Raw genomic sequence first — 24,671 nt, forward strand, 5'->3', positions numbered from 1 at the left:
GACTCTAGGTCCGTTCACCTCACTACAAATAACTCAGTTTCATTTCTTTTAATGGCTGAGTAATATTCCATTGCATATATATGCCACATCTTCGTTATCCATTCAACCGTCGATGGACACTTAGGTTGCTTCCATGTCCTGGCTATTGTAAATAGTGCTGCGATGAACATTGTGGTACATGACTCTTTGTGAATTATGGTTTTCTCTGGTTATATGCTCTGGGATTGCCAGGTCGTATAGTAGTTCTATTTTTAGTTTAGTTTTTTTTTTTGGCTGTGTTGGGTCACCATTACTGCGCACGGGCTTTCCCCAGTTGCGGTGAGCGGGGGCTACTCTTCGTTGAGGTGCGCAGGCTTCTCATTATGGTGGCATCTCTTGTTGCGGAGCGTGGGCTCTAGGCGCGTGGGCTTCAGTAGTTGTGACACACGGGCTCAGTAGTTGTGGCTTGCGGGCTCTAGAGTGCAGGCGCAGGGGCTTAGTTGCTCCGTGGCATGTGGGATCTTCCCAGACCAGGGCTCGAACCCGTGTCTCCTGCATTGGCAGGTGGATTCTTAACCACTGCGCCACCAGGGAAGCCCTATTTTTAGTTTTTTAAGGAACCTCCATACTGTTCTCCCTAGTGGTGTACCAGTTTACATTCCCACCGACAGTATAGGAGGGTTCCCTTTTCTCCACACCCTCTCCAGAATTTATTGTTTGTAGATTTTTTGATGATGGCCATTCTGACCGCTGTGAGGTGACACCTCATTGTAGTTTTGATTTGCATTTCTCTAATGATTAGTGATGTTGAGCAACCTTTCACGTGTTTGTTGGTAATCTGTATATCTTCTTTGGAGAAATGTCTATTTAGATCTTCTGCCCATTTTTGGATTGGGTTGTTTGTTTTTTTGATATTGAGCTGCATGAGCTGCTTGTATATTTTGGAGATTAATCCTTTGTCAGTTTCTTCATTTGCAAATATTTCCTCCCATTCTGAGGGTTGTCTTTTCGTCTTGTTTATGGTTTCATTTGCTGTGCAAAAAGTTTTAAGTTTCATTAGGTCTATTTCTTTATTTTTGTTTTTATTTCCATTTCTCTAGGAGGTGGGTCAAAAAGGATCTTGCTTTGATTTACGTCAAAGGGTGTGTTCTTCCTATGTTTTCCTCTGAGAGTTTTATAGCGTCTGGCCTTACATTTAGGTCTTTAATCCATTTTGAGTTTATTTTTGTGTATGGCGTTAGGAAGTGTTCTAATTTCATTCTTTTACATGTAGCTGTCCAGTTTTCCCAGCACCACTTATTGCCCAGCAAATAATTTTTGAGCACTGTGGCTGACCAAGTCCACCCCCCTGAGTCTGTAAGAACTCCCTTTCCCAAACCAGCCATTTCCTTGAGATGCAAAGCAGTAGATCTGGTGCAGGAAGCAGAAAGCCAAGATGGTATAGGAAAGCTGGTTGAACTCAGGCCTGCTGCAGAGATCCCTAACCAGTCCCAAGGATGTCGGAAAGATTCCAGAGGCCCTCAGCCTCATTCCAGAAAATCTCTCTCAGTCAACATCCAACTCCCTCTCTTCCTTTCTCTGAAGGTGAGCCTAGCCCAGACCTCAACCTGATATCCAAATTCCAGGCACCAAGATCTGGTGTCATTCTGATCCCTCTTTTCTGCGGTCCCTCACCAGGCCCTGGCTTCTTGATTCCGCTGCTGAGTTTTGTCTCAGTGACAAAGCTTCGCTCCTCTCTGATGTAAGGGGGTCTCAAAGAATCATCACATTAAAGAATATGAATCAACCTGAAAGACTGTCTATCTAGTTCCGGTGATTTTTTTAAGCCTTTTTTTCTTTGAACATAATACTCTTTATTACACAAAATCTCATGTTGAACCTTAATGTCTAAAAGAGACAATTTAAAAGATTATCATTATTGAAAGGCTACTTTTTATTTGTGGGCTCTTGAAGGACTAGAGTTTCTCGGTATGAAACCCACTGATCAAAATGTGTCAGTGACTTATTTTAACAGACTCGGAAACTGAGACCAAGAGGTTAAGTGACAGCCTGAGGGCAGTGTTCGTATGGGTTTCCTATTGCTGCCAGAACAAATTACCCCCAATTTAGTGGTCTACAACAAACAACACGAATGTATTTTCTTAGCATTCTGGAGGTCAGAAGTTCTAGATCAGTTTCACGGGGCTAATGTTGAGGCATAAGCAGGGCTGCGTTGCTTCCGGGGGCTCTGGGGGAGAATCTGTTTCCTTGCATCCTCCAGGATAGGTGGGTCCTCATTCCCTGCATCACCTGGTCTTTTCTCCCTCTGCTGCCAGCGCACGTCTTCTTTCTTGTAAAGACCCTTCTGATTACATTGGGTGAACTGGAATAATCCAGGATAATCTATCCATCTCAAGATCCTTAATTTAATCACATCTGCAAAGTCCTTTTTGCCATGTAGTATGCATGGTCACATATTCCGGAGAATAGGATGTGCACGTCTTTGGGGGGGTCAATCAGCCTATCTCAAATAGTCAGCAGTTAATAGTAGAGCTGTGACCAAACGCAGAATTCCTGGGCTTTTCGGTACTTTCTGAGTCTCGATGCGGACTGGGGGAGGGAACAGGGTGAGGAAGGTACACCTTCCTTTTATCCGAACTGTTTTGTCCCTGGCCTATTACAAGCCATAAACCAGAACAGGGCAGCCCCACTGGATGAAAGAAGAGAAGGTGTGATGAAGTTACAATTTTCAGAGTTGGGGTTACTTTGGAGCAGAACATCATAAATATAAGTTGTGTTTTGGGGTAGGTATTTGTCTAGGAAGGGAAGATTTAGTCCATTAGATATGATAATCTGAGGCAAATTAACTCTCAGAGATGGAATAAAGGCAGCGATAATAAGTTATCTGTAATCTTCATAACAACACCATGATGGGAGTAATATTATTTCCACTTAACGTATGGGGAAACTGAGGCTAAGAAAGAGTTATGTAATTGCTTAAGATCACATAGGTGGTAAAAGTCAGGGTTTGTTGACTACAGGAAGCCTGACAGAGGAACCTGAATACTTAACCATCATCTAAACATCCTCAGAGTTAATTCAGTTTATACATAACCCCAGGCCTTGGGTAGGTTCTTTGAATCATAGCTCTTCTCTGAAGGAGAAGAAATTGCTATACTTTTTCCTCAGGCTATGAGACTTTCCTGGTCCTGGCTTTCTTGCTGATTTGCTCTATGGCACTTAAACTTGCAGGGTGTCCCTTACCCTCTCTCAAAGAAGAAAAAAGGAAGACTCACACTGTTGAGTAAGCTATTGTGAAGGGCTGTGAAAGATGAAGCGGTTTACCTGTACATTTAAAAGCTCATACTTCAGGGCTTAACAGAAGAGAGGGAGGGATGAATGGGTGGAACACAGGAGTTTTTAGGGCAGTGAACTCTTCTGTATGTTACTACCATGGAGGATACCAGTCATTATACATTTGTCCACACCCACAGAGTGAGCTCTCAGGTAAACTACGGATCTTAGTTAAAATGCATCAATATTGGTTCAGCAATTGCAACTAATGTACCGTACTAATGCAAGGTGTCAATGATAGGAGAAACTGTGTGTGGGGGCGTGTGGACAGGAGGTACCCGGCAACTCTGCACTTTCCACTCAATTCTTGCATAAACCTAATAAAACTGCTCTTAAAAATTAAAGTCTATTAATTAAAAAAAGAAAAAAAGAACTCACACTTTCAGACAATTTCGATGGTCTTCTCAGAAATACTGTCCCAATGATGACCATCGCAGCATGCTTCTGCCTGGGATCTTGGCTGGTGCTGGAAACCATAAACCCTCTTCCAGTGCTCTCCACTGATCTGTACCTGCTGTTTCCTACAAGCCAGCACTCTGTGCTTGTCAAACCTCAGAGCTTTTCCTAGCTAACCACTCAGAAAAGCACTAACCGAGACTCCAGACTTGTCCTAGCTTTGCCACTGACTAGCTCTTGTTGCCTTGAGAGAGGTCCTGAATTTCTTTGAGCCTCAACTTCCCCATCTATACCTAGAGGCTAATAAACTTTTCTCTAATGATCTGGCAGGGCTGTTGCATGAGTTAAACAAGATAATACCAATGAAGGCTTTGGGCAAACCGTAAAGTAGTACTATGCACATATGTAAGACACACAGTTTCCCTATTTTACTTCTCACTAGTACTTTTTCAATTATATAGATTGGGAGACTGAGGCTCAGACAGGTAAGTCACTTCTGAAAGTCACATAAGTCATAGCAGCAAATCTGGAATTAAAAGCAAATATCAAGTCTGACTCCAAAACTCATACTTTTAATCACTCTATTACATTGACTCCGATGACACAAAGAATCAGAACAGCAATAGCTACTAGAGTCTCAAAGTATGATCTCTACTGTAACAATCATCTCCCCTCTTCTTAAGACCCTTTCATTTCTCTTTGGATCTACAAATCTCCAGGCAAAAGCTCAGGTCAACAGTGTATGTCTCGGGACTTCCCTGGTGGCGCAGTGGTTAAGAATCCACCTGCCAATGCAGGGGACATGGGTTCGAGCCCTGGTCCGGGAAGATCCCACATGCCATGGAGCAACTAAGCCCATGCACCACAACTACCGAGCCTGCTCTCTAGAGCCCGTGAGCCACAACTACTGAGCCTGCGTGCTGCAACTACTGAAGCCTGCACGTCTAGAGCCTGTGCTCCGCAACAAGAGAAGCCACCGCAATGAGAAGCCTGTGCACTGCAATGAAGAGTAGCCCCTGCTCGCCACAACTAGAGAGAGCCTGTGTGCAGCAGTGAAGACCCAACACGGCCAAAAATAAATAAATAAATTTATAAAACAAAAACAGTGTATGTCTCATAGGACAGCTAAGCCTAACTCAGAGGGGCCCAGAATCACTGTGCCTTCTTGCCAGGACACAGGAAAGATGTGATTCTAGTTTACATGCTTGTTGTAAACCCCTTGTTTGCTGTGCATTTAGTGCTCAGAGGGGTTAAATATCTGTGATGAGTTAAAAAAAGAATTTTGCCGACAAATAAAAATGTCCCAGATAACAAATTTTAGTGCTGGAGCCAGAATAATGGTCTCCATTATCCTGAAAAAACAGGAAGGCTTCTCTGGGCTGGTTTTTGCAGCTTTGCTTTTATTCTTCTTTGCTCTGAGATGTCATCATGCTCTTTAACTCAGGGTTTTAGCCGTCCTCTAAATGCTGGAGCCTCTTTGTTCTGAAAGTCACCCACTTACTCATTGCTTATTGAGCACCTACTATGAACCAGGCATAAAACTAACTCTTCCGAACAAAACAGTGAGGAAGACAGACTCACCTTCTCCCTCTGCATAGCTCGCAGGCTGTTAGAGGGGAAAGATGACTCAGAAAGAAGGCAGTTAGAACTTAGGGTGGGGTGTTATGAGAAATATCCAAAGCCCAACAGAGGACCTCTAACACAATCTATAAAACAGTGTAATCCTGGCCTGGAAGGAATTCTACGTGTTGCCTATAGAGCTTCCAATTCTAGGCGCGACTTCTGGGAAAGGGCAATTACCACCACCATCATCCTGCCTTTGGACAACACTGTATCATATCTTTTTCCAGACTGATGGAGTCTAATTTACCCGTTTCTTTTATTATTGTTCTCATTTCAGAGGATTTACTTTAATAAATCAACTGGTATTTATCGAGCACTTACATTGGTGGCCAGGGGGCCAGAGAGAGAAGAGTGCTCTAGGGGAGTATTTATATTATATACACTCTTTGTGTATCTGTTGGCTTCCCTCTGTGACGAGAAGCAGGGACTGTGCTTATTCATCTTGTTTATTTGCAGGACTTGCTCTGGGCCTGGTGAGGGTAAGGGCTCAATGATGGTTTGTGGAAGGAAGAATGGAAAAATGGGAGAGTGGAAAGAAAGAAGGAAGGAGGGGAGGAAGGGAGGGGTGGGGAAGGGAGGGAGGAGGGAGGAAGTGGGGAAGAAGGGAGGGAGGAGGGAGGAAGTGGGGAAGAAGGGAGGGAGGAGGGAGGAAGTGGGGAAGAAGGGAGGGAGGAGGGAGGAAGTGGGGAAGAAGGGAGGGAGGAAGGGGCAGGCAGTCAGGCAGGCTGCTGTGATCCCTTTCTTTACACAGCTTATTTGGGTAGCACTTAGCAAACTGGGGTGCCGTCCAACTTCCTCCAGTAGCACCTCTGAACCCGACACACACAGTCAGGAATGCAAAGAAGGAGAGGGTAGAAAACCTTCTGCACCTTGGGAAGGTGACGCTTCGGCATCCGCTGGCCTCCTGCGAGCAGATTTTCCCACATCCCCCTTCCAAGACGCAACATTGCTTCCATCAGGAGAGGCAGGCACAACTCCGATCCTCTGGCTCCGCCCTGCTAAGCCCTGGTGAATAAGCACTCAGTTCACCCATCCGGTCCGCTGCCAGGACCTGCTGGCTTTCTCCCGTGGGTTTCTGTAGTTTGCCGCTGCCTCTTTAGGTCCACTTTGCCTGCTTGATTCAGGGCTATAAGCTTTCACCAACTGCACAAGTCTCCTTGCTGGCCACCGTGACTCCAGTCTCTGCTTCTCAGCGATTCACCCTCCCCACTGATGCTGGAGCTGTCTTTCTGCGATGAAAATCTGATCACACTGCTCCCCTACTAAAACCTTTTCATTGGATCCCCCTTGCCATTGCCATATGGATCAGGTATTCAAGGTCCTCCCTGACCGTCATTCCCACATCTTCCACCTCCCGTCTCACTAACCTCAACTCTCTTCACTGTTCCTCTTGCGCGCTGTGCTCCAGCCATGAATCTCTGACAAGTCTCAACTCTTTCACATACCTCTGTCCCTTTGCATAGGTTGGTGATTTTTCATATGCTGTTCCTTCTGCCTGGAATGCCCTTCCCCTGGGTGAACTCCTACTCATCCTTCAAGACCCAACTCATGTCACTTCCTGAGTGAAGCCAGAATCAGGCCTGTCTCTCTGGGCTTTCCCACATCTTTGTCCTTACCTCCAACGGAATCCTGGTCCCTGTCCTGCAACCACTGATTTACTAGTCCGCCCCCTCACCACATGTGAGTTCTCCAAGTGCAAGGACGGCATCGTATTCTTTTTATAATATTATTTTCATATTAAGCATTTTAACAATAATGCATGATTTTCTCATATGTAATAGGCCAAGCACAAATACTTGAGGAATGAAAGAACAAATACATTCATTGGAGTTGCTCTTAGTCTACCTTATTCTCTGCCATGAGCCATTTGGGCACTGGGGATTCCACAGTGATTGAGAAAGACAGGGTCCCTGTGTACACATGTTCATTCTGTGTGACATCCAGAGACAGGGTGACAAATAGATGAACGAGATCATTTCACAGGGCGATAAGTGCTCTGAATAAATATAACTGGGTAGTGGGATAGGGAGGAAGGGCAGTGGGGGCTGAGGAGCTGCTTTAGATGGGTCAAGGAAGGCCACTCTGAGGAGGTGATGTTTGAGATGAGACCTGAACAATTTGAAGGAGCCAACTGTGTGGAGGTCCGAGGGCTTAGCATCCCACGCAAAGGGAGGAGCAAGTGCAAAGGCCCGGAGGCAGGAAGGAGCTTGGGGTGTTCAGAGATGGGCTGGAGCATGGGAAGCACAAGGTGAGTGAGAGGAGACCCAGATTGTGTAGAGTCTTGCAGGGCATGACCAGGAGCGTGAACTCTGTTGCAGGTGCAGTGATGGAGTGAACGGCTGCTGAGATTAGCAGACAGAGATGCCACCAACCAGTGGGTACTTCCTGTCCCTCCCCCCTCCCCGCCCAAACACACACAAGGTTACCGCCTGCTCCTGGGGGCCGGCGGGAGGGCAGTGCAGCAACTCAGACTAACTAGGAAACACAAAGGCTGCCTGCCCAGCTTTGTTTTGAAACCGTCAGTTCCAAATTTTGCTAGCTGGCAGAGACAGGGGTTATTGATTTTCCCTTCTGGAATGCATGTCCTACAGAGTCCTCGCAAATAGAAACTGAAAAACAGAGGAAAACATAACTGCTGAGAAAGATAGAGCAAGGGGGCATTTTTTAAAAAAACAATCTATACTGGTTTTGTCTTTTTCTTATTACGCTTTGTGGGATTGTGGCTTGTCATCTCTCTTTTTGTCCAATTCATTTCCCCCCATCTCTATGTCTTACAATTATCTCTCTCTCTCTCTCTCTTTTCTCTCTCTCCCCTTCTTTTTCTCACTGTGTCTTCCCCAATCCCTAGCACGGCATTTGCATATGGTAGGCAGGGAATACTGGCATGTCAAGTGTTGGTCTACTGGTCAGTCTACCTGAGTGCCTCTTTCTCCCGATCAATCTATCCATCTCATCTCCCTTTAAATATAGCACCTTTCCCCCTCCTAGACAGGCAGCAGAGTGTGAGCAGCCCATAAAACCAGCTTTGCAGAGAGTGGTATCCCCAGCTAATTACTTTCTCTTTTCTCTGGAGAAGCAGGAAGCAATTAGGGGCTTCCTTCCGCTGCCTGGGTAGGGGCAGGGCGCCAAATCCCTCCAGCACCAGTATTACAAGGTTTAAACACCCCCCTGGGTCCTTTCTCTTGCCTCTGACAACAGCTGTATGCTTGCCTACTTGCCTCTGTGAATCAGGCCTCCAACTGCCAGCAGCCTCCTTGGTTACTCTTTCCTTTATCCTGTTGCATGGCTGAGTAGGAAGTACTCTGGGTAGACAGCAATGTCTATGGATTGAGTCCAGAAGACGGTTGGGTGGGTTACAAAGGGCAGGCTAAGTGCGGAGGACTAGGCCCAGTGGTGTCTGCTGACTTTTACTAACTTATACACACTGATCAAAACTCAATTTTGGGGCTTCCCTGGTGGCGCAGTGGTTAAGAGTCTGCCTGCCGATGCAGGGGACACGGGTCTGTGCCCCGGTCCGGGAGGATCCCACATGCCGCGGAGCGGCTGGGCCCGTGAGCCATGGCCGCTGAGCCTGTGCGTCCGGAGCCTGTGCTCTGCAACGGGAGAGGCCACAGCAGTGAGAGGCCGGCGTACCACAAAAAAAAAAAAAAAAAAGTAAAAAACCAAACCCAATTTTGTCATCTGGAAAATGGGGTAACACAGTCTCTTCCTTCTTGAGGGGGACTGTCGGGACAAGCAAAGAAAATCCATATCAAAACTACAAAATTATAAACAAGAAATAGCCAATCCTTGCTTTTCTCCTCTTAGTGAAGCATATGGTATCACGCATAGGCCCAGTTGGTATTTCAAGCCTGACATTCCAATAATTTATCATCTTCCCCTATTTTATTTTACTTAAATAACAAGTAGAAGAGTGTTATATTCCCTGAGCTCACACAAGGTGATGGAGAATGTTCGAGGGCTGGCAGGTCGTTTATAAACAGATCGATGACAGGGATGTACATTCCTGAGGTTTAAAATTCACTACTCATCACTCACAAAAGAGACAATCTCTACAAGTGGGTAATTGAGGTCTGGTCGGAGGAGGGTGTTTCCTTAACAGGTTTTATACAAATTTAATTTCCGCAGAGCGTCTCGTATTTTACAGGTACTGACGCATATTTAAACGCACAACTTCAGTCATCAACCTTTACCCAGATGCCTCCCTTCTCGAACTTGCTCCTCAGCTTGGGTCCTATACGTCCAATTACCCACACTTCATTTTCTCTTAAGGCCACAGGATTATTTAATTTCACTCCCTCTTAGTCAAACCAGAGATGTAGCTGTGGTCACAGACCAAAGTCCCATAACCAGTAGAAACAGGACAGGATGTCAAATTCACCAACACATAGAAGACGCTCCGTCCACACTGCCTGTGGAAGACGGGACGCTACTTTACACTCAACTCATCATCTTCCAGCCTGGTTCTTCCCCTGATCTTTCAACCTCTGTGGAGTGGGAGCTCCAAGAAGGCAGAGCTCACAGATACGTATCTTACTTCCTGCATTTACCCCCCAGAACTGGCATGTAGTAGGAGCTCGAAAAGCATTTTGAGGGCTGCATGGATAAATGACTATGAGAATGTACCATCATTCTCGGTGTCATCCAAATATGGAGCTTATCATGTTCCCCGTCCTTTCCCTGGCCTCTCCTAACTCGTGGATTGCCACTTCTCTTGCCTCGGTCTCCACTGGCATCTTACTGGGGGCTCCTCCTTTCATTCCTGACTGCGAGCCCTGATCCCTCACGTTGGACCACAGCCTCATCTCCCACCGGCCCCCTCCTTCTTCCACCTTCTCCTGTCCTAGGTTCCTCTTCCAGAATCAATGGTTTCATCATGACCTTTCCCAGATCGGAAGCTAGTCACCTTCTCAGTACCTACATCTAAAGTCCATACTCCTTGCAGGCGAGGCTCGCCACCACCTGGTCCCCACTTCTCTTTCTGACCTGTTCACCTATTACTCCGCGTCACAATCCCTCCACTCCCATGAGACGGCTCGGCGTAGGTCCCTTAAAACACACCTTGTACAGGTTTGCCTCCCCACTCTGCACACGCTATTTGCCTGTTCATTCGGCAGATTCCAATCATCATTCCGGGCTCCGTGAAAGTCTTTACAATTATAACAACAACAAAGGAAGACAGCAGTAATAGTAGCTAGAACTTTCTAAGCACCTTCCACATGCCAAGCGTAGTACTGAGTTATTCATACACATCATTTCATTCACCTTCACAAGACCGCTAAGAGGTTAGGTACAATTCTTACCCTCCTCTCCCTCTGGAAGAAATCTAGGCTCAGAAGTGTCAAGTTCTGTACCCGGGGTCACAGACTCAGTACGCAGAACAGCTGGGAACCAGACACAGATTAATCAGATGGCCACCCTTTGGGCGACACTGCCTAAAGCTACTGTTCTTCTCTGAGCTCTGACAGTCCTTCATAATGCCTGGCCACTCACTGGACCATTTTGCTGTGGACTGTTAAATTGTTAAACTTCCTCTCATATGCACGTTTCTTGTCCCCAATTATACCGTAAGTCACCTGAGAATTACACATCTGGGTCTTAGAAGTTCTGGCCCCCCAGAGTATGGTGACTGAACTGATTAGAAGTATGAAGTAACCAACCCCTTTCGTTTTGTTGGTTAATTCATCCTTTAAGCAGTGAGTTTACTCTCCTCCCCTGTCCCACTAGATCCTTGCTGTTTAGGACACACATCCAGGTGGAGAAGGAGGGCCTGTCCGTAGTTCTTGAGTTTGCGGACTCTTAACACTTTTAGCTCCTGAGGCCTTTGTGAAGTTAGAGACAGTACAGGAAAACAACAACAATGACCCCCCCAAACCCCAGCAACTATTGAGGACCACTGTGAGACTGAATCACCTTCTTGAGAATCAAAAATGTAGTTGGTAATTACACAGCCCTGCTTATCTATCACCACAATGTTTTCTTATTAACTGGCCCATTTAAAATTAGAGCCATGAGATAGGCTAGATATACCACTTTATGTATGTAAGATGTTAATTTAGGGCTCAACCATCAAGAAGCTGGTTGACTTTAAATTCGTCACTGCCCTTCTCTGGTCCTCAATTTTCCCACTGCTGATCTGTGGGGTTTTATTGGATCTGTAAGTTCCCCTCTCGTCTTGCTTTTCTGGGATGCTAATCAACACAACCTCTTAGTTTTGCTTTATGTGCACCATCTCAAGTCACACTTTCTGCAGCTTTGTCTGCTCCTCCCGGCCCGCTCCTGCTTGTGGGCAAATGCTCCCAGATGAAGCAATGGGTAAGCCTGCTGTCTGGAGCCCCTTGCAAAGTGCTCTCTGTTCCCTGCTCCCTGCACCCCAGATGCCTCTGCCCTCTGGTGTGCTTTGCATGTCAAACGCCTAAAGCTTTCTGCTCGGTTCTCAGCAAAGGGGAGGCACATAGCTTGTATCAGGAAGCCCACATCAGCTTCCCGGCACGCCAAAGTCCCTGCAGTACTTACAGGGAGAACTAAGAGCTAAAGCAGTTTTAAAAAAAATCTCCTTCAAGACTTCTCAAGTGGGATGCAAGCCTGTGGAGGAGGTCAGTGGGCAGAAATGCCTCCTCTCTACCCCTCTCCAAACACACGGGCACAGTGGTGTAGACAGAAAATTCTGGAGGCACACTCCTCGTGAAGGGAAGGGCCCGGGAGTCCTGATAAGCAGATAGCAGGGGGCCAGGTAGGAAACAGCAAAGGTTATTTGGCAAGTTCAGAAGCGTGGTGATGGAACAGTTCTGCATCAGTTGCAGTAATGGGCAACGGGATCTGCACGTGATAAAATGACACAGCATTGCACATGCATACATGTGCGCACACAGACACAAATGAGCGTGTGTAAAACTGGGGCATCTGAAGAATAAGGTCTGTGGATTGCACTCGTGTCAATTTTCTGGCTTAATATTATATGAGGGTTATACAGGGTGTTACCACTGGGAGAAAACTGGGTAAAAGCGAACACAGACTAGTCTACTATTTTTGAAACTTCCCGTGAATCAATAATTATTTCCAAATAAAAATTAAGAAAAACCCCAAGCATCTAGTGCAGTAGATCTGGCTATGTCTCCCCATGATCCTGGGACACAAGTCCTGACTCTCCCTCATAAGATCCTAACAGTGAGATCTTCACCATCTTTGTCTCCCATTTACAGAACACTTACTATGTACGAGGCACTAAGCGTAAAAAACATTTTCTCGTTTGCATCAATACCCCACCAGGCTATCATCCCTATTTTATAGAAGGTGATGACCTTGGGAGAAGCTGAGTCGAGCCCCAGGCCCACAGAGTGAGGCCAGGCTGTGACTCAGGTCTGGGACTCTATGTTCATACCTGGGGACAAATCTCCAGAGAAGAATAAGACTCCCTGGAGCTGCCGTGGTGTTCGACGTGTGTTCCCTGGAAACCACTTAAGCACACCCCTCAATCTGTCTCAAAGGCACCTGGACTGAGGGCACAAGTCACGGGGATACCCCTTCCCTGTCCCGTGTCCCTCACCCCTGCTCTGGCCGGAGAACCACATCTGCAACGAAGCAACAAAAACATCACTTACAGGTTCTTCACGTCTGCGATGCCTCGGAACGCCTTCCTCGGGATCCCCAGGATCTGGTTTTCGCTCAGATCTCTAAACAAGAAGAGAAGAGGCACAGGCATTAAGGACCCAGGCCTGGCTTTATCTGCATCTCATTATGATAACAAAACCCCTCTGGAGGCTGCCTCTGCGGTCAGGAGTGTTTGGGGGACTGTTTAGTCTCAGGCCCCAGGCTGCTTACAAGCCTTCACATTGTTCTTCTAGCGATGACCTTGCTGAAATGGTTACCAGGCCAGCGGCTCGCCTCCAGGGCGGGCTCTGTGGGTGGTCTCACACCTCCAGGCCACGAGCCAAGTGCTGGGTTATTTGTTGCACACACACTACACCCAATTCTCTTGTTCTGCCACCTCCCAGAGATGACCCCTTCCTCCGCCTCGGCACAGCATCCCTCCCCCACCGCAGGGTCAACACCACTCAGTCTCCCATCTTCTCAGGGACTCTCTCTGCCTTTCTCATCTGAGATTGGAATGGAGCCTGGCCATCCTGACTTTCCGATGGGGGATGACCCTCTCTGCTTTTCGAGAGCCCCAGAGAGACCCCTGGGGGCCACCTGGATCGTGCTAGTGACAGGCATGATGAATTCAAATTGCATTTCCACAAACCCACCCAAAATGGGGGTCCCACTGCACCTCATGTAGCATTTAGCAATGCTAACATGTTGCTCTGAGCAGGGAGGGGAAGGGACAAAGTGTCAGGTCCTGAAGCTGGCTCAAATCCAAGTCTTGTACCAAGGTCCCCTTTAAGAATCCCCAAAGCCTCAATATCCTTTCCTAAGACCCATGCATTTTTTTTTTTTCATTTTGTTTTCCAGTTTTATTTTTTGCTGGACCAAACACATGCACTTGTTTTCATTCATACCCCAAGCTTGCTTGGGGTCTTAGTAAGTAATCAAGCATATATATGTGTATCAATCATATATATATATATATATATATATATATATATATTATTTTGAAAAGAACACAAAAACCTTCAGACATTAAGGTAAAAAATTACCTACCCAGACACAACCACTGCTACCAATTAGGAGTAATATATATATAAATTTTATCAATCTGATCTCATAGTATGTAGTCTGTTTTAACCTCTTTTTTCACATACTATATTGAGAACATCTGTTCCTGTCATTAACAGTACATGTATGCCAACCTTTTTTTTTTTTTTTTTTTTTTCGGTACACGGGCCTCTCATTGTTGTGGCCTCTCCCGTTGTGGAGCACAGGCTCCGGAGGCGCTCCGCGGCATGTGGGATCCTCCCAGACCGGGGCACGAACCCGTGTCCCCTGAGTCAGCAGGCAGACTCTCAACCACTGCGCCACCAGGGAAGCCCCTATGCCAACATTTTTAATGGCTGTGTATCATCCAATTCTATAGATGGCTATATGATCCCACAGCGCTAGGTATTTATTTACTTGCCATTTAAGGAAACACCAGGATGAATTTTCCTGCCCACACATTTTGAGGACACTTGTACAGCTACTTTCTTGGTATAAAGTCCTATAAGGAGAATGTGCTGGGTCACAGGGTAAACGCGTCTTAAATTGCCGTGTTGTCCTAGAGACGGATGGACACTCCCACACTGATTTTCCAGGGGCACCTAATCAAAAGCTATAGATGACTCCAAATATATTTGGAAAGAGAGGTCAGACGAGCATCCTCCACTAAAACCTGGGCCCTCTAAATCATCATTTTGCCAGGAAGCAGGAGGAAACATAGGAAGCAGAAGAGAGGAGCCCATTTTCCTGCTCTCATCGGCTGAGCTGAGCGGGCAACTCTGAGTGGCGGGCTCAAACTCAAGACACGTGGGGATTGTCTGGGGCCGCTGTTAGATACCAAGGCAAGGCTCAGAGTTGGGGTAGGGTGCAGAGATGAATACAGAGAGAAATCCTGGGGCTGAATAACAGGGTGCTCCCCATCTCAAATCCAGTTTCCTCTGCCTGTGACTGATATAAGTAAATTCAAATGCACAGGGAGCCCCACTGCAGGCTCCCCTGGCTGGGCCTGATTCAATGAGCAGGGCTCCAGCCTGGAGTCGGGGCGCTGAACAAAGCCCACGATGACAGTAGAGGTCAGGCAGTGTCACCAAGGCCACTCCTCTGCTCTCCATCAGCCTCTAAGAGAAAGGGGCCCAGGTCCTGTCATCTGACTAATGCAATTTCCACCAGGCATCTGGGCTATACCCCAGGCTCCGGCAGCCACAATGGGCCTAGTCTTTTCTGCCAAGTGAAGGCTGGTCTCCGGGACAGCAAGCCCCTGCCCGCTAGCCTCCCAGGCTCAGATGCTAGTTTTGGCCGCTCTGGGAAACAGCTCAGGCCACACTTTTGGCAAACGGCTAATGATCAATATCAGGGGCAGGTGGAGGATACAGGAGAGAAGTTTCGAACGATCAGCTCTAAAAACGCTTGGAAGCCAGATGAAGGGGTACATATCCCAATTACGCATTAACCCTTTGAGTTTAAGGCACCCCGGTATACTGAAAGAATAGCAATCGTATGAGGGTGCTGGTTTGCAGTACAGCGGGATGAAGAAAGGACAGCCGTATTTAAGCGGAAAAATCTGATGGAGTGGCTGGGCAATCTCCCACGAAAGCGGTCACACAGACAAAATCCTGCACTTGGATGGGACGGCCACTTGGGTTTCCGTTCACTATTTTCTCGCTGTAACTATACCCAGGGTTGCTCCTACTTTCAGGAGCCTCGTTGAAAGTACAGCTCTTTCCGTCTCCCTGCCATGGCTTTCCTCCTGCCGCAATTGAGCGAAACAGTAGATTGTAGGGAATTTATCTGCTACCCATGACAATCTGCTTGTAAATTTTATTAATTTTATTTTCCATTGAGCCTCTCTTCTCTGGCTAACAATACCGCGGCCATCCATCTGCAGGACTGTATATTGATTTCATAAATACCTCCAGTGGGCGGACAAACTGACAGCTTTAATGGTGTTACTGATGGGGTGTGGAGGAGGGTTCAGGGCTGGGCGCTTCATTTTCGGTAACTGTCCCTTCACAATTATCTCGGGGCCTTTGTGGGGGTTCCTAATAGTGTGTTTATCTCAGCGTGATGCCAGAGCATGGAGCTATTGTTAAGTGCTATCCTTGAGAGAGACGAGAGCCATCATTTTCGGCTGACACTTAAATAAAAATAACAAAATCTATCCATAGTGCCCACGAGCTTAGTTCCGGCCAATTGCTTGTTGGGGGTTTAGTGCCTCCCTCTTCCTGAGGGAAAAGGCTCAAAAGTGACCAGGTTTGAAAGGGAACTTGCTTTTTTTTTTTTTTTTTTTTTTAACCTTAGATGAACGGGATGAGGTTGGAGTAGGGTGAGAGAAAGAATGGTGAGCTGGGATTTTCTGGGGAAATAAAGGAAGATGGCTGGCGGGAAAGGCTTTCTTGGTTGGGAAGTGGGGTTCCCGACTGGGATGCCTTTTTAAATAATTAGGATTCTGAAAGAAGGGCGAACTGCATTAGCTAAAGTGCATTTTCCTGCTTCTGGAAAATGATTAACTGGCTGATCATTCCATCCAAAAACACCAGACCAGAGAGGACTTATTAAGGAGACAGTAAGTCAAATAGGAGTTGGCAAGAGCCAATATATCCCCCTTCCAGCCAACATCCCCCCCCCTTTTTAATTTACTAAAATGCTTTGGACACAGATTAACTTTCTTTGCAAATTTACTATTGCTTCATCTACCTTGAAACAGGGACTGCAGACGCTTTGATAAATGGATTGAAAGGTTGTCTAGTTCCAGTGGAGCTTTTGAAATGCTTCCCGGGGCTCTCCCTGCAATGTCAGACATGCTTTGTTCTCAGAGCAACAGTGAATGACAGTCCCCACCTTCACCCCACCCCTACCTCCCCATGTTTACCAGGCAAGGCAAGAAACAGGTAAATGCTCTCCTTTTTGCTCTGGTGGGGACAATGCGTTTGTCTCGGTCACCTTCATGCTACCAGAAAGTCCTGTCTGTGTTAAATGGAAATTTATGGCTCCTAGAGGTCCATGTCGAATTATTCCAAAGGTACAGAATGGGACTTGGAAGCTCCTCAAGAATTAGGGAATTCTTGTGTGGGAAGTGGATAGAGCCACTTATTAGCTGTATGATCACACAAACTACTGAAATGCTCTGTGACTCAGGTTCCCCATCTTTACAATGAGGCTATTAATTTTACTGATCTCTTGCAGATTAATACTGAGGATGAAATGAATTGGTATGTGTATGCTTTGCACAGAACCTGGAACCCTGGAGGCATTCAGTGAAAGGCTGCATGTATTTCTTGGACTTTCCCTCCATTTAGCCCTGGATTTGCATTGCTGAAAATGTCCCTTTTCACTATCCTCAGGACATATGCCTACAACTCTGCAAAGAATAGAACATATAAACATTGCTAATATTCTTTCCATAAAGTCTGAGGGAGGTTAAACTTCCCCTCATCTATCATCTAGATACGAGTATCCATATTTGACTCTAGATTCTTTTGGATAAAACAGGAGAGGTTGATTCAGGAGTAAAGTTCTGTCTTAGGTTGGGCTCGCTCAGACGCAGATGCTTGACCAAGTGACGGATTCACAAAGTACTCCTGGGAGAGGCAAGTAAGGGATGGAGGAAATAGGACGGAGAAGGAAATAAAGGACAATTAGGTAAAGTGGTGGTCTTAGCCCCAAACCCTGGGAGCTCCTGTCTCTAACCAAGGGATCTGGGTCTTTGTAGCCCAGCATCAGACAGTCCTTGGTTAGACCACCCAGGAGAAATGCAAATTCCCTGGCTCTGCCTGTTCTCCATAAGGCTGGATGAAGTGACACTAGCAACTCAAGGACAGGTTGCCGAAGAAGTTCCCAGCCACGACTTTCAGCAGCAAAGTCCAAAGAATCAGGAGATGGGGGCCAATGTCAGCAAAGGGAACCCAAGGGATCCAAACCAAAGCATTTCACAAGAAGGCTTCAAGGTCAGTTTTCCTAAATCAGGAAAGATTTTTTAAAAAAAATCTTTAATCTCAGAAGATTAAAAAAAAATCACCCCTGAAAGATGACATATCCAGGATCAACGATCAAGAGGCCATGCATGGTAGGGGGTGGGAAGCAACTGAGCAAAGAAAACTGGAGCAACCTAATCTGGTACCTTCTTTATCTACCTCCCCGAACCCTTTGCACTAAGACCAATCAAATGCCTTTTTAGTAACATTAAAAAGAAAAAATCCATCAACTCTTGAGTAGCCAAACTAAAAGAGGGGATGACCTAAAAGCACTTATATTTAGAATCCTTTATTGGATTTGGGATCAGGGCAGTGAATTGCGATTCTGATTCTCTTTGCCCTGAGTACGTATTAAAATTACTTTCCTAGTCACTCACTGCCTAGTAGGAAGAAACCGCCCATTGGTGCAGTAGGTATCAATCCAAACTCATTTCATTTCTGATGGATAATCTATGAATCTAAAATTTCTTGGACTCTCAATGCTACCATCCTATACAAAGCTGAACCTTGATCCCCTACCCCCAACTCCTCAAATATGGTAACCATGACACATCACTCTGCTCTAGGATCCAAAGAGAAAGATATTGTTTTGCTTACCTTATTTGATACAGCAGGAGGGACAGATATGCAGGAAAAATTATTCCCTGGGGGTTTTACAATGTGGGCTTCGGGGAGGATTTATCTTAAAAGGTAAATCTCTTGTGCAGGTGATTTATCTTAATAAGCAAGATTATATGTTTGCAGTTGGGTCACCGTCAAAACCAAATGAGCCCCAAACGTATGTCCCAGCTAGGAAGCCCTGGTACCTCCAGCTGAGTGTCCAGTTAATAGCATCCTCTGTCTGAGGGAGATTACAGTGGAGTACCTGAATCATTTCCTGCAAGAAATGCCACCTATCTCAGAGACCCAGAGACTCAAAGTATCAATGGGGGACAAAAACAATGATTTCCCACTGCTCCGGCTGGGTTTCTAATATTTCACGGCATTAAGAGTTGACACTGCCTGCTCCCTTGATGTGAAAAAGTTACTGAATGAAACATTTCAATAAGAGCTCCTTCCACTGCGCCTTCTTTGATAAGCTCATTAGAAAAGTCCTAGTCAGAGCGTTCAGGTGTTTAATATTGGTGGATTAAATGCCAGTTCAGATTCTTACTTCACTCAACAAAAAAATGAATTGAGCACCTACTACATGCTACACTACTGAGACACAAAAATGAACAGAACCAAGTTTCTGTACTCCTGGAACTTGCATCTCATTGACCCCAGATACAAATAAACAGACTCCTTTATATGAACATAAACATCTAGACACCTCAAAAAATAAGAGCTGCAGTTTCACTCTTTTTTCCTTTTCAACAAGAAGGAAGCCTGTATTTAATTCACACTGCAAGACTGTTCCTAACCACCAAGGAAAATAATTCACAGTTTTGTTTTACTCGAGGTCCAAAATCTTTTTTGGATTTTAGGAGCAGGGAAAGGGAAAGATGCCAATCTGAATCACTGGGACTTGCAGAGATGCAGATTCGTTTCATCAAGTATTTTGGATTTTATCTATCTATCTACCTATCTATCTATCTATTATCTATCTATCTATCTATCTATGGCTGCATTGGGTCTTCGTTGCTGTGTGTGGGTTTTCTCTAGTTGTAGTGAGTGGGGCTCACTCTTTGTTGCGGTGCGCGGGCTTCTCACTGCGGTGGCTTCTCTTGTTGCGGAGCATGGACTCTAGGCGTGCAGCCTTCAGTAGTTATGGCGCACAGGCTTCAGTAGTTGTGGCGTGCAGGCTCTAGAGCACAGGCTCAGTAGTTGTGGCACACGGGCTTAGTTGCTCCGCGGCATGTGGGATCTTCCTGGGCCAGGGCTCGAACCCGTGTCCCCTGCATTGGCAGGCGGATTCTTACCCACTGTGCCACCAGGGAAGTCCATGGATTTGTCTTTTAAAGTGGACAGTTTGATAAAAATCAGGACAGTTTGAAAATGTTATTAAGAGTTGGCATGGCACGGGGCAGCTGTTCTCACAGTGGGGCTCACCATCTACCTGATCAGAATTTACTGATGATGCTTTGAAAAAAATACAGGTCCCTGGTTTTTAAAATAATTTAGATATGATCATGGTATTGTGTTTGGATATATTTGCTACGTTATTATTGTTCTTTTCATTTATGTCTTTATCTATGAGAGATACTTACTGAAATAATTAAGGATGAAATGATGATGTCTGGGTTTTGCTTCAAAATAATACAGAAGAGGGAGAACCGGGTAGAAGTATAGATGAAACAAGATTGGCCATGAGTTGATACTTATTAAAGCTGAGTGATGGGTATAAAGGGGGTACATCTAAAATCTGTGCTTGACTTTTACACAAGAGTGAAATTTTCCATAATAAAATTTTGTGTGTGTGTGTGTGTGTGGTATGCGGGCCTCTCCCTGTTGTGGTCTCTCCCGCTGCGGAGCACAGGCTCCGGACGCGCAGGCTCAGCGGCCATGGCTCACGGGCCTAGCCACTCTGCGGCATGTGGGATCCTCCCGGACCGGGGCACGAACCCGCATCCCCTGCATCGGCAGGCGGACTCTCAACCACTGTGCCACCAGGGAAGCCCATTCCATAATAAAAAAAGTTTAATGCCAATTCCTAGGACCCATCCCAGACTTACTGAATCAGAAACCTTGGGAATGAGTTCTGGACACTTTGGGCAAGTGTGAGAATATGGGTAGAATGATTAGTGTATGTGATTAGGTGTTAAGTTCATGTTGTAGCCGCGTGTCTTTACGAGCATTAATACAATTCTCTAAGCCTCAACTTGTACTTCTGTGATATTAGGATAAGCATTATATATAATGGACAAGCAAGTGCTTTCCATATTTGAACACAGGATATAAATGCACATCACTATCTTCATTTCATTAGCATGAGGTTAACAAACATAGCATCTTACTTCTTTATGTATCTAGTCTGCTTGGGTCCAAGATGCAAAGGCCTCCTGTGTCTCAGGTGTGACCCTGCTGGTGTCGGGCGAAATGCCCATGAGATAGATAGGTACGTAGGTAGGTAGATAGATAAAGAGATAGATAGATAAATAGATGGTTGGATAGGTAGGTAGGTGGATGGATGGATGGGTGGATGGATGGATGGATGGATGGATGGATAGGTAGGTAGGTAGGTAGGTAGGTAGGTAGGTAGGTAGGTAGATAGATAGATAGATAGATAGGTAGATAGATAGATGATAGATGGATAGGGTCTCCTTACAGGGGGAGGCCGAGACGGGCAGAGTGACAACATCTAATCTATATTTTAGAAAGCCACTCAGGGGCCCAGTTTGGAGGCTGACCTAGGAAGAACTAAGAGTTCATGGGTGGTTACACCCCTCCCTGGGATCTCAGAGATATGGCAGAGGCAAACCAAGCACTGTGTCCCTCCCAAACAGGCAGGTGAGACTATGCTTGACTGAGATGAGGACATTCCTGGTGGGGCCTCACAGACAAGTGATTTCCTACAGTTTTCTAGGAGCGCTGCGATCTAGGGGAGAAATCACTGGAGGGCAGGTAGTGAGCCAAACGACGCAGCCAGGCTGAGTGGCAGATCTAGAGCCGTGACTGCAGATGAAGACCTGGTGTTCAAGCACAGTGGAACTTAAGGATCCTCTGAGGGGCTGAGGGCTACGAGCTGCTACAAAAGGCTGAAAATGGAGTGAGGGTTATTGGTTTACTCTCTGAGTAGTTACTAGTGTGGGCACCCTTTCTGGGCAGTCGTTCCAGAGACCACAGACTCAAATGTATTAGGGTTTCGCAGGTTAAAGCAAATGAGTAAAGTAGGCTGAATGTGGACAATAATAATAGTGAGGGGGTGAGCTAGGGGAATGCAGGGCCCATTTAAATTAATTTCCCCTAAGTCAAAACCAAATAACCCTATGTGCTGGCCAACAAAACACTTCAAGGGCTGAAGGGTGTGGAGGCCAGCACCCCTCCAGGGAAGACCCACTAATTCTAGAACAGTGCTGTCCCATGGAAGTATCATATGAGCTACTGATGCAATTAAAATGTTTCTCTCAGCAGCATTAAAAACAATAAAGGGCTTCCCTGGTGGCGCAGTGGTTGGGAGTCCGCCTGCCGATGCAGGGGACGTGGGTTCGTGCCCCGGTCCGGGAAGATCCCACATCCCGCGGAGCGGCTGGGCCTGTGAGCCATGGCCGCTGAGCCTGTGCGTCCGGAGCCTGTGCTCCGCAACGGGAGAGGCCACAACAGTGAGAGGCCCGCGTACGGCAAAAAACAAAAAAAACAAAGAAACAAAAAAAACAAAAGAAAGAAACAGTTGAGATGAGTATTATAATAAAGTATTTAACTTAACCTGACATACCCAAGATATAATCATTTCAATATGAAATCAATATGAAAATATATTAGTGAGATACTTCACAATTCTTTTTTCATACCAAGTCTTCGGAATCTGGTGTGTGTTTTATGTACATCTCAATTCGAGCCAGCCATCCTCTAAGTGCTCCATGACCACATGCGGCTGATGCCTATTGTATTAGACAGTGCAGTTCTAGGGTAAGGCTAGGAGCTGGAGGCTGTAGCTATGTGTCCACTCATTGCCGAGAGAGAGAAAGAGTTTTAGATGTTGGAGCCAATCTAAAGGAGCCCAGTGGAGTACTGCTTGGTGGTGGGGGCACAGCAGGCGGGTTTGGGTTACCAATAGGAAATGTGGAAGGGATCCAGTCAAGATAGAAACTTCTGGATTCGGGGAAGCAAGTCATGAATTGAAATATTCCAGTCATTCAGCCATCCCTCCTGGGAGCAAAGAATCTCCTTCTAGCCATAGGAATTAATCTGGGCCTTTCCAAACCATCACCCTTCTAGGGCTGACAGGATATAACCAATACTTCTGGTCCAAATAGAAGCTTTTTGCATTTGATTATCATATGCAGCCCCAACTAAGGCTCTTTGTGTTCATGAAATAGCATTACATATAATTGACTGATCCTCTCCAGCCAGTGGTACAGAGGCTTAGCCTCTCAACAGTATACTAATCTCTGGGATTATCACAATTTAGTGACAAATGAGTTACATTAGACGGGACTGGGGAGTTCTAATTCTCAGCCCAATTGTGCCTTCTATTCTGGTCCTGACTTCCCTGTGCCACTAAATGGTCCAGAAAACATCACCAGGATTCCAACTACTGGCATCTGACTTGAGTCTGCGCGTTCATCACCAACGCACCCTTCAGGGAGTAAAACTGTGATTCAGGTATCCTTACGTCATGTGCAGAAATCTGGTGCCGAAAATCATCTGATCTTAAGGATCTAATCAAGTACCTGAGACAGACCCCTGCCAACTACCCCCCCCCCCCCCCCCCCCCCCCGCCACACACAATGAGATGTTTTGTTTTGATTTGTCAATATTGCTTGGGGTGGGAGGAGTGGTCCACTCGGTTCAAAAAGATGGAGATTGGTGTTTTATTTTCCTTTGTTTGAAGCTGTGTGTCTGGCCAATGGGGTTTGGGAAAGGGAGCCCATTTCTGTGCAATCCATTCTCCTCCCTGGCTGACATACTGTTCCCACCCCCTCCTTCCCCTCCGTCCCTCTCTCTTGGCAACCCTCTGAGGCTTTCAGCCTTAATTTGATTGTCGTAGCTGACACTGTCAATCTGAAATCCAGTAGCATGTCTAATGCTGGCCGGACAAGGGGCATGCAGAAGGAGTCGAGGGAGAGGCAAATTCATCTTGAGAAGTAGCTTTATGTAAATCGATCCTTTGGCCGAACGCTGGAGCCAAGCATTTGCTGATTAATTGGAGAAGCGTTCTTGTCTTCTTTAGAGAGATGGCCCAAATTGAGTCCGCTCTTATTCACAAAGACATTCCCATGCCCCAAAGCCTTTTGCAATTAGGAGATGAAACCTTGCGAGTGAGGGGGTGGGGGGAGCGTTTATGGAATTGTTCTGAAATGAAGCGTGTGCACTTGGCCTGCTTTGTGATTAATTGCTGACCTGAGTACCCTCATTTGCCTCCCAGACGGTGTCCTGACAGCGAAAGTTCTGAGGCACAGCATCCCATAGGTGAAGAACTGCTTGTGCAATAATCAGCAAAAATGAAGAGGGTAGCTAGCGTGCTTTCTACACGTGTTTCTCTTGTGGATTCCAAATGTATATTTTCAGTTACCGCTTGGGCCCATTTCCGTTGGCATCAGAAAGCAGGGAGTGCATCTGTAATGGATGCAATCCCCTTTCCACGTCTTCTAAACTTTGCCAGAAAAAGAAAGCTCCAGCGAGATGGCACATCATCCTCCAGGGTGGTCTTTTTAACTCCGTCCCAGGGCACTGTTTAACTTGCCTTTACCAAGGCAAATGATGGGCCTGCACACAGGTAAAGTGAGTTTGGATCTGGAAAGACTGCTTGTTGTTGCTGACCTACACGCTGACCAGAGGTGGAGCTGGTCAGGTCACATGGTCTTCCCCACTGTCCCCTCCCTCCCCCACTAAATTATCAGCTTCATGTGGTCAGGGACTTTTGCTAAGCACAAGGCCTGACGCATAGCTTAAAAAATACTTGCTGAATGGATAAAAGAAATAGTTGAAATGATTTCATGCCGTTGCCTGGTTCAAGGATGACAGAGAATAAATCTCAAGCTATGAGGATTTTTTTTTCCAAGTCCAGTTTGTCCATTTAGATTAGAAAGGGCTCTGGCCTCTTGTCGTACCTTTCCACCTCCACCTGCCTGATGGAGTATCGTGCGTGTGAAG

The 24,671-nt window shown here is 46.2% G+C and overlaps 1 protein-coding gene across 3 annotated transcripts in view; it reads right to left on the minus strand.

Annotated features, from left to right (window-relative positions):
- The window catches only part of SLIT3 (slit guidance ligand 3), a 611,339-nt gene that overhangs the window by 200,679 nt on the left and 385,989 nt on the right, over positions 1-24,671 (minus strand). For all 3 annotated transcript variants that reach the window (XM_065875016.1, XM_065875017.1, XM_065875015.1), the window contains one exon: positions 12,933-13,004. In XM_065875016.1, the coding sequence (XP_065731088.1) occupies positions 12,933-13,004 (72 nt within the window). The remainder of the gene's footprint in view (positions 1-12,932; positions 13,005-24,671) is intronic.

The sequence above is a fragment of the Phocoena phocoena genome, chromosome 3 (assembly GCF_963924675.1).
Source record: "Phocoena phocoena chromosome 3, mPhoPho1.1, whole genome shotgun sequence".
Taxonomy (NCBI): domain Eukaryota; kingdom Metazoa; phylum Chordata; class Mammalia; order Artiodactyla; family Phocoenidae; genus Phocoena; species Phocoena phocoena.